The sequence below is a fragment of the Leptonychotes weddellii genome, chromosome 5 (assembly GCF_054177405.1).
Source record: "Leptonychotes weddellii isolate Sample4059 chromosome 5, ASM5417740v2, whole genome shotgun sequence".
Classification (NCBI taxonomy): domain Eukaryota; kingdom Metazoa; phylum Chordata; class Mammalia; order Carnivora; family Phocidae; genus Leptonychotes; species Leptonychotes weddellii.
In genome coordinates this window covers 106,368,323-106,381,242 of record NC_138373.1, presented here as the reverse complement: position 1 = coordinate 106,381,242, position 12,920 = coordinate 106,368,323, and the positions used below count along the sequence as shown (strand labels likewise).

Here is a 12,920-nt window from a genome sequence, read left to right as displayed (position 1 = left end):
TGGTTCCACCCTTTACCCAAAAGGTAACTGTCACTTAGGGAAACAGGCTTTGAATCTTCCACTCCTACCCACCACGCTGGGCTAGTAGCTCTTTGAAACATACGCCGAGAAATGGAGGCTTGTGTTTTATTCTTGGCCTGTCAGCTTCCCCCATGGGGGAGGTAGGAGGGGTGGCGTAGAGGGAAGGGAAGAGGGGCTAGGAGGGGGCAGACTGCAGCTGCCCTTTGTACACATATTCCAGTGCAGTGGCAATGGTGCGCATGTCCAGCTCGATGCTCCGAGCCCAGTTCTCCACATCCCCGATTTCCTGGGAAGGGGAGGAGGTGGGAGGCTGGGAATCAGGGTGCGTAGAGTGTGGCAGGCAGGGACACCTCCATCCATCCCCTAGAAAGGGCTTTGCTTGAACCCACCAACTACTTTTATCTCTCTAGCTTCTCTGACACTGGGGCCATAGATACCATCTCTGGGACCATCCCCATTTCCTTTTTAACCTGAGGCCTGAGCTGACCTGACTGGACGCAGTCAATAGGGTCCCAGTGATGTAGGGAGTGTGGCCCACCTTGAGTGCCTGATTGAAGTTCTCCACCATCCCGATCCACTGGCCTGTTTGCTTGGCAAACTGGGCAGCCTGGACCTGTAGGGTCTTCACCTCATGGTCCAGCTTTCTCTGGTTCATGTAGGCCTGGGCCACACTAGAGGTTGGAAGAGGGATGAGATCAACTCACCCAGCTGGTGGGGACTGGTCTCCAGGACTAATATTCCACTGCAAGGGTGGGAGGGCAGCCAGCAGCCAGACTGGGGAAAACCTCATGATTTTGGCCATTCTTGGATGTGATGCAAATGACTACCATTCATGCAAATGAACCAGCTTCTTCCTCCCACTCCCAGCATTCCCAGGAGAGCCTAGCTGGGAGCTGACTGAAAACTTACCATCTCCTACCCCGCAAAGGAATTCCTAAAGCTGGGTGAGAGAAGGGAGGATTAACCTGGAGGGAATATCCCTGGGGAAGAAGCTGGGAGGGTAGCGGGGGCTCAGAGAAGCTGGGAAAATCCAGCAGCAGGGACACATCTGGCTGTGCTTGGACGCCCAGGGATCTGTGCAAGAAGTTGGGAAGGGAAATTGAGCCCCTCCCTGAATCTGGGGTGGGATGGGAGAGCAGCCCCCCTCCCCAGGAACTCAGGGTCAAGAGAAGATATCCCAAGGGCTTCTTCTTGGCTCTCAGTCTCTCTCCCAACCCTTCTCCTTTCGCCCACACAGATGGAGGAACACACACACACACACACACACACACACACACACAATCTCTCTCTCTCACCCTTTCTTCCTTCTGCTCTGGGCAGTTTTTTCCTCCTCAATCAAGATTGGCTGCAGTTACCATTAATGCCAAGAAGTTGCTATCCTCAAACCCCTGCTCTGCCCCCCTTCCCCCAATCTCCCCATCCCACAACAACTGTTCTCTCTCATTGGCTGGTGAGTCTTTCACTCCCCATCCTAAAGCTCTAGGTCATCTGGGAGACTCCACATCCGGTGCCCACCCCCCACTGGAATCTGTGGGGGCTGGAGGGGGCAAGGGGTTGAGGTGGGTGGAGAGAATGGGAAGGACACCTGACAGGGGCTGAGATAGACTAAGCCTTTGTTTTCCTTTCCAGGGAACAAGAGGACCCGTGGGCAGCAACACAAAACCCTTTCTAATCTGGCTTTGGCTTAGCTGTCCTCTAAGCTGGAAGAGGGGTAGCCGCTAGCAAAGGAAGAGCAGAGGGAGAAGTCTGGGCCAGTCTCACAGCAGAGCCCAAGAGGCGCCAATGTGGGAGGGAGGAAAGGGGGCAGACCTTGTCCTTTCTCTTTGGGAGACAGCTTGGCCATAGTCGGGGGGGGGGTAGTGTAGGAGCTGAAACAGTAATAGCAGGGGGGCTCCCAATGCTTTAAGAGAGTCGCTTGGCAGTTCCTAAAATCCTAGTTCTTCCTGTTGACCTCCCACTTGCACAATGAGTGAAGGGAGAAGTCTGGAGGGGAGGGAGATCAGAGGCCCCAACCCCGGCCTCCTTGTCCCCTAATCTTCCCCAGAGATGAGTAATGAAGATGACAGTCCCTGTATGGCTCACTTGGGTGACTCAGTCTCTGGATTCACAACCAAGTTATTCTACTTGTCCTGGGGTGGAAGGCATCATACTGCCCCCTTTCTTCTAATCATCATCTCAGCACTCTTCTGGGTCACTCAGGGTCAAGAGACAATATTCTTTGCTCCTTCCCAAGTCTTTGGTTGTTGCTGGCATTCTCCTATAGGTGGTCTCCGGACCCGGAAGGAAGGGACGAGATGGCCTGGCTCTGCTATAGCTCCTAGCATAGGTTCTGCCCTCACCCTCACCAGTTGTGCCATCTCTCTCCTGTCAGCTGCTCCCCAGGCCTGCCAGAGGGTGGGAGGTAGAGAAGGAGCGGGTGGCAAGTTTTGGGGAAGGGAGGTGCTTGCCCTCCTGCTGAGGCGACAGCTGCACTTGGAGGGGTGAAGGGAAGTGGGCAGATGGCATCAAGCTGTGAGCACGAGGGAGGTTACTGTGGGGAGGGGGGACTCTGGCCGCTTCTCCAACCACTGCAGCTGCTCCTCCTTGTGCAACGTTAGGGGTCAGAGCTGACTCAAGCCTCTCCCCATGAAGTTAAGCTGGCGGAGGGGAGGCGAGGGAATGAAGGGAGGGAATGAATGGAACACCTCACCCCCTCAACAGCAATCTGAGGTCTGGACCTTGTCAATGCCTAACTTGTTTGTGTGTGTGTGTGTGTGGAGGAGCGGAGGGTGGGTGCTGATGGGGAGTTCATACCCCACATTGAGGTGATCCACCAAAGCTTCCGTCAGGCAGGTCGCTGCAGTGATAGCCTCTCGCCTCCTCTTCTCTGGGGATGGGGGGAAAGGGATTGGAGTGGAGACTCGGTTTTCCGAAGGGTGCTAAAGGGTCGCCACCCATTAATTACTACTCCGCTAGGTGCGGGAACATCTCAACTAATCGCACAGTGCCGGAGTTGAAAAGGACCTTGCAAAACATAAAGCAAGCCTTTTCATTTTATTGTTTTTCAAAATTTTTATTAAAAAAATTTTTTTTTCCTAATTCTTTTCATTTTAGAGGTGAGTTAACTGGTACTCTGGGAACGGAAGCGACTCGCCCAGGGGCGCCAACGAGTCAGTGGCAGCCGCCCAGGACTCCAGACCCCCGGCACTATTTTCCCACTATCTTGGCTTGAGGAATGGTAACTCCCGGATTCCCAGGCCAGATCCTCGAAGGGCCCCACCCCCATTTCCGTCGTTTCAGGCCTCCAAGACTCTCCTCTCAGTCGGGCCCCAACACCCGGGTCCCTCAGGAGCGTCCCTTCCCACTTTCGGGCCGAGAGGCTCCCTGGGCCAATCGGCACAGCGCTGTTCCACGCGCAGGGGCGGGGCGAGGATGCGGGGAGACGGAGCGTGGGGGGCATTACCGGGGAGGGGGCGGCTCGCAGTGTTGCCAAAGGGACCAGAGCCCGTTGGCAAGGGAACGGGATTTCCAAAAAAGCGCCCCCACCCCCTCCCCGCAGCCCGCGCCCACCAGCCCGCGTCCTTCCCTGCATCTGGGCCGTTACTCGAGGTCCAGGCTCCGGGCTGAGGCTAGGCCGCGGCGGGAGAGAAAACGGCGGACGGGGACGATCGGCTCACCCTGCAGCTCCTTGCGTTCGTTCTGCTTGGCCTGGTGTTCTTTCAGCAGGCGGGACAACATGGTCGCGGCGGGCTGGGGGCTGGGCGCGCCAGGCCCCCTCCGACTGCAGAAGCTGGAATCCGCACCGCGGCTCCCGCGGGGCCCGGGTCACGTGACCGCAATGTCACGTGAGGCCAGGACCGCCCCCTTTTGAGACCGGGGGTGGAGGGTGTAGAAGATCTTGGCTTTGAACCGAGGGACTAGTAGAGGGCTGGGGGCAAATGAGCTCTGCGGTTTTGCGGGGGCTCCCTTTTTTGTGAGTGTTGGAAGTTTTCTTTAGTACGCGTATCGCGGAGCCTGTTTTGATCGTCTCCTTTGGATCTCAGGGCTCCCGGGAGGGTCGGTACGGCCGGGCTGTGCATCATTGTTCCATTACTGGGGGAGCAGAGGCTCCCTGGACTCATTGGAATTCTTTTCCTTTCCTCGCCTTTCCGTCCTGGCAGCTCTGGTCGCTTCTCCGTTGATTCTCAGCACCCTCCCTCTGGGAGGGAATGCTTTCCTCTCTTTTCCCGCCCCTTCGCTTCTCACCACCCTGCCAAGATCCCTCAGCTCTGGTGATCACTGTAGAGAAGAAGCATTTTCGGCATTTCAAGCGGCCTCTTAGGGAGCTTTGCTAATTTGGCTGGCTATGTGTGGTGAATGTATAATGCCATCTCTGTCCTTTTGTGGTCAGGGAATGCGAACCCTTTCAGTCTTACCAGCAGAGTAAGTGCTGCTGTCACAGTAAAAGGTAAATCATATAACACCTCTCTCAACTAAAGAGAAATGCTTCCGGGATTAACTCCAACAAGAAAAAATTATAAATATCACCATCATATTCTTGATATTGCCATCGTTTCTCTTGGTGCACCACGCACTAACACGCTCAGTGTCTCTGGGCAAGTTGCTTATGCTCTGGATTTTGGTTTTCTCCCTAGGAAAATAAGGGGATTGGATTAAATCAGTAGTTCTCAGCCCTGGCTAAACATTAGAACCACCTGGGGAAGTTTTTAAAAATGCCCTGGCCCTCCTTCAGCTCAGGTCATGATCCCAGGGTCCTGGGATCGAGTCCCGCATCGGGCTCCCTGCTCTGCGGGGAGCCTGCTTCTCCCTCTCCCACTCCCCCTGCTTGTGTTCCCTCTCTCGCTGTGTCTCTCTCTGTCAAATAAATAAATAAAATCTGAAAAAAAAAAAAATGCCCTGGCCCTAGACTGAGTAAGTAGATCTCTAAGGAGTGGAACCCAAGCATAAGTATTTTTTAAAAAGTTGTTCATCGGGCGCCTGGGTGGCTCAGTTGGTTAAGCGACTGCCTTCGGCTCAGGTCATGATCCTGGAGTCCCAGGATCGAGTCCCGCATCGGGCTACCTGCTCAGCAGGGAGTCTGCTTCTCCCTCTCCCGCTCCCCCCTCTTGTGCTCTTTCTCTCACTCTCTCTCTCAAATAAATAAATAAAATCTTTAAAAAAAAAATAAAAATAAAAAGTTGTTCATCTGATTCTAGTATGCATGGGACGTTGGGAATCACTGGACTAAACCATATCTAAGGCTGTTTCCAACTTTGGCATTCTCTCCTTTTGTGATTCAGTTACATAGTAGAAAATTGGCTTCACGATGTATACTTACAGGGGAAGAGAAATAGGTGCTGATTTAGAATAAAACAGTCTTGAATTTTCTGAGAAAGAGTTGAGGATTACTGATTGATTGAGTCATTCAGCTATTTGCAGAGTAGCATCTTAAGTCCTGGGAGGTGTGCAACAGTGAAAGGATTAGTGAACGAAATGGTTAAGTGGTAGCATAAAGCAGAGCGGTAAATGCCACCAAGATAAAAATTCTGAATAAAAATGTTGGATACTGCATATGTATGTGTCTATGCTTATATGTGTACTATAACTTATTTTTCCAACATTTCCTGAGTACTTACCATGGGTCAAACCCTTTACACGTATTAATTCATTTAATCCCTAGATCTATGGTGTGAATTATTGTTGCCCTCAATTTTCAGATGGAGAAACTGAGGTACAGAGCAGTTAAGTAATAGAGCTGATAACTGGTAGAGCTAGGATACAAATCCAGGCTATCTGACTCCAGAGCCTGAGTGTAACCACTGTCCTATGCCGCATAAACCATGGGAAAGACCCCAGGAGGGGAGGCTCTGTGTTTTGTCACTATGCCCTTCTAGCTTGTGGGCACAGTTGGAGGGAATCCTGGTTGGGGAGGAGTGTTTGGGAAGAGGCTCCGTTCCACCGTGGGGTTGATCAATAGAAGCGGGAAGAGTGAGAGCATCACCGGGCAGCCCAGTCCTTCCCCCAACCCCCGCTTGGCTCCACCTTCCAACTGCAGTGAGCAAGCAAAATAGAAGCACATTGGAAGATGCTCGGTGCCTCACTCCCAGAGACGTGGGGCCTGGGAGAGAAGAGCAGGAGTTGGAGGGAGTACCAGAAAATGGTTACTTGCGGATGTGAAACAGAGGGCAGGGGCTAATGAGGGGGGTTGGTGTTGGGGTTTTCGGTGGTGAGTTTGTGAATGTTAAGATTAGGCTGACTCAGGGAGAGTGCCAGCCCATCCTGTATTACCCTCACCCCCCTGGCACAACCGCCTGACATTTTCACAATCAGTATAGAGACTGCCAGGAATCTGCAGACATCAGCCCCACCCCCCTCCCCACACACTGGCTGTTCCTTTGCCCTAGAGCTGGGCAGAGGACATGGGTACTTCTATCTGGGGACTCCAGCTGATCTCTCCAGGGTCATCCTCCAGATGCTCTTTTTCTAGGCTTTTGCTGCTCACTGTGTAACTTCAGTTTCTGCTGAGTTGAAGCTCAGCTCCCCACCCGCCTTTGGGTGAGATGGACACAAGCTTCATGAATCTCTGGAGAATGACTCTTGACATTTGAAATCTCTTTCTGCCCGCATCTCTTTATACTCCCCGCCCCCCAGATTTTTTTCTCTTAGAATGAATGAATGCAACTCCACGGTCCTTTCCTTCCCCACTCATTTCCTTGTTCTTTTGAGGTCTTTTCCTGAGTTAGCTTTACTTAGCAAGTTCTAAACTGAACGCCTGGGCCAAACATTAGGGCCGGAAGCTGCTGAGTTGTTAAGGGTTGGATGAGGACTGAAGGAGAACATTGGAGTGAGTGGAGAAGGCTTCTCATACTGGGAAGCCTGGCTGGGTTTCAAGAGGGGGGTACTGTTGGTGGTGTGGCCAAGTTCCAAATGTTGGACTGCAGCCAGTGCTCAAAGAAAAGGGGCCCTCAAGACAGTCTAAATGGCTCCCCGTGGGAAGTGACCTCCCAGTCCTTCTCCAGAAAATGCATGGGTTTCCCTTGGATCCTCAAAGATGAGAGCAGTCAAGTCATTTCCCCAGTGATTCCTTTCAATCACATTTATATTCTCTCTCTCCCAGCCACTCCCATAGTTCAAGCTTTGGCTACAGCCAGAATTCAGAGGCAGGCAGAAGGATTCCAGTGCTGGAGAGGTGGGTGGGGTGAGAAAGTCCTCATGTTGTGTGTGTTGGGGAGGAAGAGGCTGACCCTGGGACATATGCTCCAAGGCTCTGCTGCCGGATGAGGTGGAGGGAGAAGTTAACCCTGCAATGTGTTCTGGAAGTGTTTGCCTGTTAGCTAGAGGCAGCAGCTGGAAAATGTGTAATCTGGGGAAGCGGAAAAACAGGGATCCCAGATGGAGGCAAAAAAGGTTGTTAGAGGGGGAAGGGGCTGGAGAAAGCCTCAGCTTCCACTGAGATACGGCTGAAGCCTTTGCTGGGCCTGGACATTAATTTTTTTTTGAAAGCTCTATGCCCAAATAATTTTTAAAATTATTTTGAAATAGTTCTAGACTCAGAGGAAGTTGCAAAAATAGTACATGAAGTCCTGTGTACCCTTCACCCAGTTTCCCTCACTGGTGACATCTGATACAACTGTAGCACAGTATCAAACCCAGGAAGCTGACATAGGGACACTGGTCACTGGCTTACAGGCCTTATTCGGTTTTCATCAGTGTTCTACACACATTTATTTGTGTGTGTCAGTGTGTGCGTGTGTGTGTAGTTCTATGCAGTTTTAGCCTGTGTATAGATTTGAATAACTACCACCAAAATCAGGATGCAGATCTCTTCATTACCACAAAGGAACTTCCTGTGCTATCTTTTTTTTTTTTTTTTTTGCATTTATTTATTTAATTTATTGAGAGAGAGAGAGCACAAGCTGGGAGGAATGGCAGAGGGAGAGGGAGAAGCAGACTCCCCACTGAGCAGGGAGCCCAGACTTGGGGCTGGATCCCAGGATCCCATGATCATGACCTGAGCCAAAGGCAGACGCTTAACCGACCGATCCATCCAGGCGCCTCTGTTTATTTATTTTTGAAGTATAATTAACACACGATGTTATGTTAGTTTCAGGTGTAATGTGCTAGCTTTTTATTCTCACCTCTTCCCATCCCTGTCCCCTGGCAGTCAATAATCTCTTCGTCATCTCTATAGTTTTAATTTCATGACTTTCCAAACTCTTGACTCAAATACAAGAAGTTCTTGGCAGGTTGTTTATTCAAACACCGCGCTTCATTCTCCAGATCCCTCTAGCTTCTTCATTCCGCTCCCCCGCTTCACCTACAACGTTGTGGCCCATTCCAACAGTCTTGTCTCACTTCTCCTTTAGGGAAAATCGACATGTCTAAATTTACTAGGCTGGTCTAGGACTCTTACATTCCCCCGCCCTCCCTTGCCCCACTATTTATAGCCAGGCTAATTTTGGGCAGCCTCTCTCTCTTTTCCTGCTCCTTCCTCGTGTGGCGGGTGAGATGACTTCTCAAATATTTGGGCAGAGGAGGTCAGAAGCAGATTCTTGGCATTGTGGTTTCAGCCTTGGATTTAGCAGGAGCCAGTGGGGTGAAGATGAAGGGAGGCAGAAGCCGCAGGTGCAGAGAGGAAGGCACCTGGGCCTCTAAAGGCATTTGACCCAGGTTGGAGATCTTGGCTCAGAGTCAGGAGTCCTGGGTTCTATACTGATTTTACTACTCTGCATTCTCATATCAGCTCTACTGTCTGGGGCTCTGAGATAGAAAAGGGATAGAGAGGGCAGATCTGAGGGATAATAAAAGTAGGATCCTGGTGCTGGCTTGTTGGCAGCACATGTGTTTCCTCGATAGCCCCTAGTTAGAGGTGTGCTAGTCCCCTTGAGGGAATGTCTACAGTATAGTGTTGCAAAAACAGAGGCCCAAATCTTCAAATGTATAGTAACTTACCCAGGGCAAGGATTGTCCCAGAGCCAGCAGAGTGAGAGCCTACCTTTCTGTTTGTTTTTAAAAGTATAGTCTTGGAAAAAGAAATAAGAGAGACAAAGGGAGCATGGGAAGAGAAATTAGGTAGGGTGCACTGGGGCTTTTAAGAAAGTGAGGGAGAGGGGCACCTGGGTGGCTCAGTTGTTAAGCGTCTGCCCTTGGCACAGGTCATGATCCCAGGGTCCTGGGACCGAGCCCCGCATCGGGCTCCACGTTCGGCGGGAAGCCTGCTTCTCCCTCTCCCTCTCCCACTCCCCCTGCTTGTGTTCCTGCTCTCGCTATCTCTCTCTCTCTGTGAAATAAATAAATAAAATCTTAAAAAAAAAAAAGAAATTAAAAAAAAGAAAGGGCGGGAGAAAAGAAAATATATTTTTTTTAAGATTTCATATTTAAATAATCTCTCCCCCCAACGTGGGGCTCAACCTTATGGCCCTGAAGTAAGGGTCACATGCTCTCCCAACTGAGCCAGACAGGCACCCCATGAGAAGAGAAAATCTTAAGGATATGATAGACTTGGAGGGACAGAGACAACATTGGAGGCATTGAGAAGTCTTCAGAGAAGGGTTCCAAGTGATAGAGACAAGAAAGGGGACAAAAATAAAGTTTGGGATGAGACAAAACCAGATAATGAGAGAGGGAAGGGAAAGATGGATAGGTGGATATACAGAAGACCGACACCCAGTGAGAAGAGGAGGTGGGAGCAAGCGAGGTTCCAGTTGTGCCAAATTATTTCCTATCTCTCCTCCTGGCCCCATTTCTGGATTGGAGTTATAAATAGCAGAGGGCTGGAAAATGTCCCCCCCCCCTTTGCTTCTGTCTCAGCCTGGGGGGAAGGGAGAGGAAGAGAGGCTTGTGGGTCCATGTGGAGATCCTTGCAAAGCCCCACCCAGATCCTTCATGGATCAGCCGGGGACGCTGCCCTCTCCAATCCTTTCCCGTCAGAGGTGGGAAAAGGACAGTTCAGGGAAGGGGTCTGTGAGTCGAAGACATCCTTTCCATCTCTCTGCCTCTTGGGTCCAATCTTTTTCATCCTTGCCCTTGCTCTTCTTTGACCCCCACTCCCTTTTCCCCAGCTTAATTAATTTCCTCTTCCTCTATCAATCACCCTCAGTAATTTTCTTTTCTCCCTTCATTCCATTCCATTCCATTCCTTTTTTTTTTTTTTTTTGAAAGCTCTATGCCCAAAGTGGGGCTGGAACTCACCATCCCAAGAGCAAGAGTCCCGTGCTCTAAGGACTGAGGCAGCCAAGAAGCCCCCAGCCCCCACCATTCCTTATTGATCAAACTCTTGCCCTTCTTTCTCCATCTTTCTCTGTTTTCTTTCTACCTGCCTCCTTTGCTCTCCTCCCAGACCTGCTGAGTTTCTCTCTCTCCTGCTGCCTGTGTCTTTTCCTCAGTTCTCCTGAATGCTGACCATGTGGCTAGCATAGCCGTTGTCACTGCCGGGCTCTGGGGGGTGGGATGGGATGGGGCGGGATGTGGTTTGATTCGAAGAGCATGCTAGGCGCTCTACGTGACCATGGAGAGAAGGGAGCACCAAAAGACCACACAGGACCCTGCCCTTTCATCTCCCTGTCTGCATCTCTCTTCCCAGACTGTCCTTTAGCCTCAAGCACTTCTCATTTCTTACCCTCCTTTCTCTTTTTGGTCCCTTTCTATCTGTACTTGTCTCTCCCTCCCCATCCCCAGGCACCGCCCCCACCACTCGGGGGCTGGGGCAGGAGTGTGGGGGGAAGGGCAGGAGCGCGCAGGCGGGGGCGGGGCCAAAGCCCGGGTGGGGATCCTGGCGAGCAAGGCCGGTTCCCACCCCGAGTCGCCAGCCTGGACCTCCCTTTGCGACACCGCGAAGCCTCCACCTGCCGCGCGAGCGAGGGGCGGGGCCGAGGGCGGGGCCTGGGCGCTGCCCCTGGGGGAGGAGGCGGGAGCCGGAGCGCTCTCCTGGCCTGCGGCTGCTGCAGTCCTAGCCGGGGCTGGGGCAGCGGGGCAGCGAGGAGGTGGAGTGGCGGGGGAACGGGGCGGTGGAGCGGCGGGAGAGGGGTGGCGAGGAGAGAGATTGCGAGAGCCCTGAAAGACGTGCGAGACTCGAGACCTGAGACCCGCCGTGGGAGACCTGGGGCTGCGGGAGGGAGCGAGTTTCTTGCGCTCGTGCGGAGCGCGCCCAGGGTTCGCCGCATGGCCGGGACTCCAGGCCGTGATCCTCGGGGCGCCCCCGGGATTTGTTACCTTCTTGGCTCCCTGTTGGCCGGACTGCTCGTCCCGGGTGCTGTCGCCTTCAATCTGGACGTGATGGGCGCCCTGCGCAAGGAGGGCGAGCCGGGTAGCCTCTTCGGCTTCTCTGTGGCTCTGCACCGGCAGTTGCAGCCCCGACCCCAGAGCTGGTGAGTCACTGCACCCGCCCAGAGTCCCCGTGCCCGAGCCACAGATTTCCCCCCAACCCCCCACCCCATCTCTCAGTCTTCCAACCCCATGACGATTCAGGGTATCCACAGATATCCCATACTTCAACCTTGCCTTACCTGTCTTGGGTCCGGAGACGTACCCTCAGGGCCTGAGACCCAGGGTCTTGCTTTGGGGATGAGTTGGAGAGGGAGGCCCTTGTCTTGGCAGGTTTCCCCCAACTTGCATCCTTGCCTCAGTCCCAGGGTCTGGGACTCGCCTCCTTCAGAGGGCTGGATTCCCTCAGGAAGGGGGACTGGACATCTTGTCTCTGCTTAGGGCAGGAGGAGAGGGAAAGGACAGAGAGGTTGAAGACTCCATGGGAGGGATGGAGGGTAGACTCCAGAAATAACTTCCCGTCAGAGCATTGCCATGGGGTGGGATGAAGACAGCAGGACACTGGAGGCCAGGAGAGCCCTGCCATTCTATTCTGTGGCTCAAGACCATGGGGAGGTTGGAAGAGGACCTGGGAGGGTATGGCAGCCGGTACTAGATGGTTTGATGATAGAATGACAGGAAGCAGAGCCCCCAAAAGTTGTAGCAGCAGCAGCAGCAGCGAGAGAGAGAGCGAGAGAGAGAGATCCAGGAGGGATGCTGGCCAGGTTGTTCTTCCTCCTCCTCAGGAAATTTCCAGGTCTAGGAATCTCAGCATTGGGGGAAAGCAGGGAGGAGTGAGGGGCAGAGGACAATTCTAGTTATTTTCTAATCAGTTCAGGACTCATGGGAGATGGACACATATGTGTGGGGCCTGTGTCTGTCATGTTTCCTGTGCTGTTGGCTCCAGCTACATGTATGATTTTAAAAAGAGAGACAAGGGGAAGAAAGCTTCCCACCCCCCTCCTGCCAGGGGGCTTTTCTTTCCTAGGCTGGTGCCTAAGCCACACTAAGTGTCCATTACTGGGATCAATGCTGTCCACTGGGATTGTCTTCTCCCTGATACCATTGGCTTGGGGGCAGAGGGTAGGGACAGGAGCTCATTTCTCTTACCCTGCTCGAGGAGGAGGGGCTAGCTCTAATCTTTTTTCTTCCATTATCCCTGTCATCAGGGAGCATGGTCAGTGGTCCCCCAAACTTTGGAAGAGATAGAAAGCAACTGACTTCATCTCTTCTTCAGCCCTTCTATCTGCTTCCTACCGCATCTCTGTCTCCCTCCCTCCCTTCTTCCCCCATCAGCCAGAGTTCCAGGACTGGAGGCCTTTTTAGGACATGCTGAACTCTCTGAGCTATTTCCAGGCAAATTCTAAGTTATTTTTAATAGCTTGGTCTCTTGTTATTTCCCCCTCCTCTCTGAAGGTGGCCCCTGATTCGGTCTCCGAGAGCCAAGCTGGGGGCTTTCCCAGGGGGACCTGACTGCCTAACCCTGCTTTTGCTCCAGCAAGGGGTGCTCTGCTGCCTGGTGGCACATGAGAGACCAGGGGCCTTGCTCAGTCCCTAGCTTGTGTGTTGCAGGTCGCCTTCACCAGCATCCACTGATCGAAAGGCCTCACCTGTTTTGATGTCTTTCAATCTTGCCCCTG

General features: G+C 52.6%; 2 protein-coding genes across 7 annotated transcripts in view; one reads left to right on the top strand and one right to left on the bottom strand.

Moving 5' to 3' along the window:
• Window positions 1-112: 112 nt before the first annotated feature.
• Window positions 113-3,860, bottom strand: BLOC1S1 (biogenesis of lysosomal organelles complex 1 subunit 1). Its single transcript, XM_006728742.3, has 4 exons — window positions 3,678-3,860; window positions 2,815-2,887; window positions 560-692; window positions 113-307 (listed from the first exon to the last, which is right to left on the bottom strand). The coding sequence occupies exons 1-4, from the start codon at window positions 3,736-3,738 to the stop codon at window positions 197-199; spliced, it is 378 nt and encodes a 125-aa protein (XP_006728805.1). The 5' UTR covers window positions 3,739-3,860; the 3' UTR covers window positions 113-196.
• Window positions 3,861-10,947: 7,087 nt separating this feature from the next.
• The window catches only part of ITGA7 (integrin subunit alpha 7), a 32,061-nt gene continuing 30,088 nt past the window's right edge, over window positions 10,948-12,920 (top strand). For 3 of the 6 annotated variants that reach the window (XM_081821830.1, XM_081821829.1, XM_081821828.1), the window contains exon 1: window positions 10,948-11,345. In XM_081821830.1, the coding sequence (XP_081677956.1) occupies window positions 11,140-11,345 (206 nt within the window). In that variant the 5' untranslated portion in view covers window positions 10,948-11,139. The remainder of the gene's footprint in view (window positions 11,346-12,920) is intronic. The other 3 variants (XM_006728741.3, XM_031020153.2, XM_031020148.2) reach the window with 3 other exon arrangements.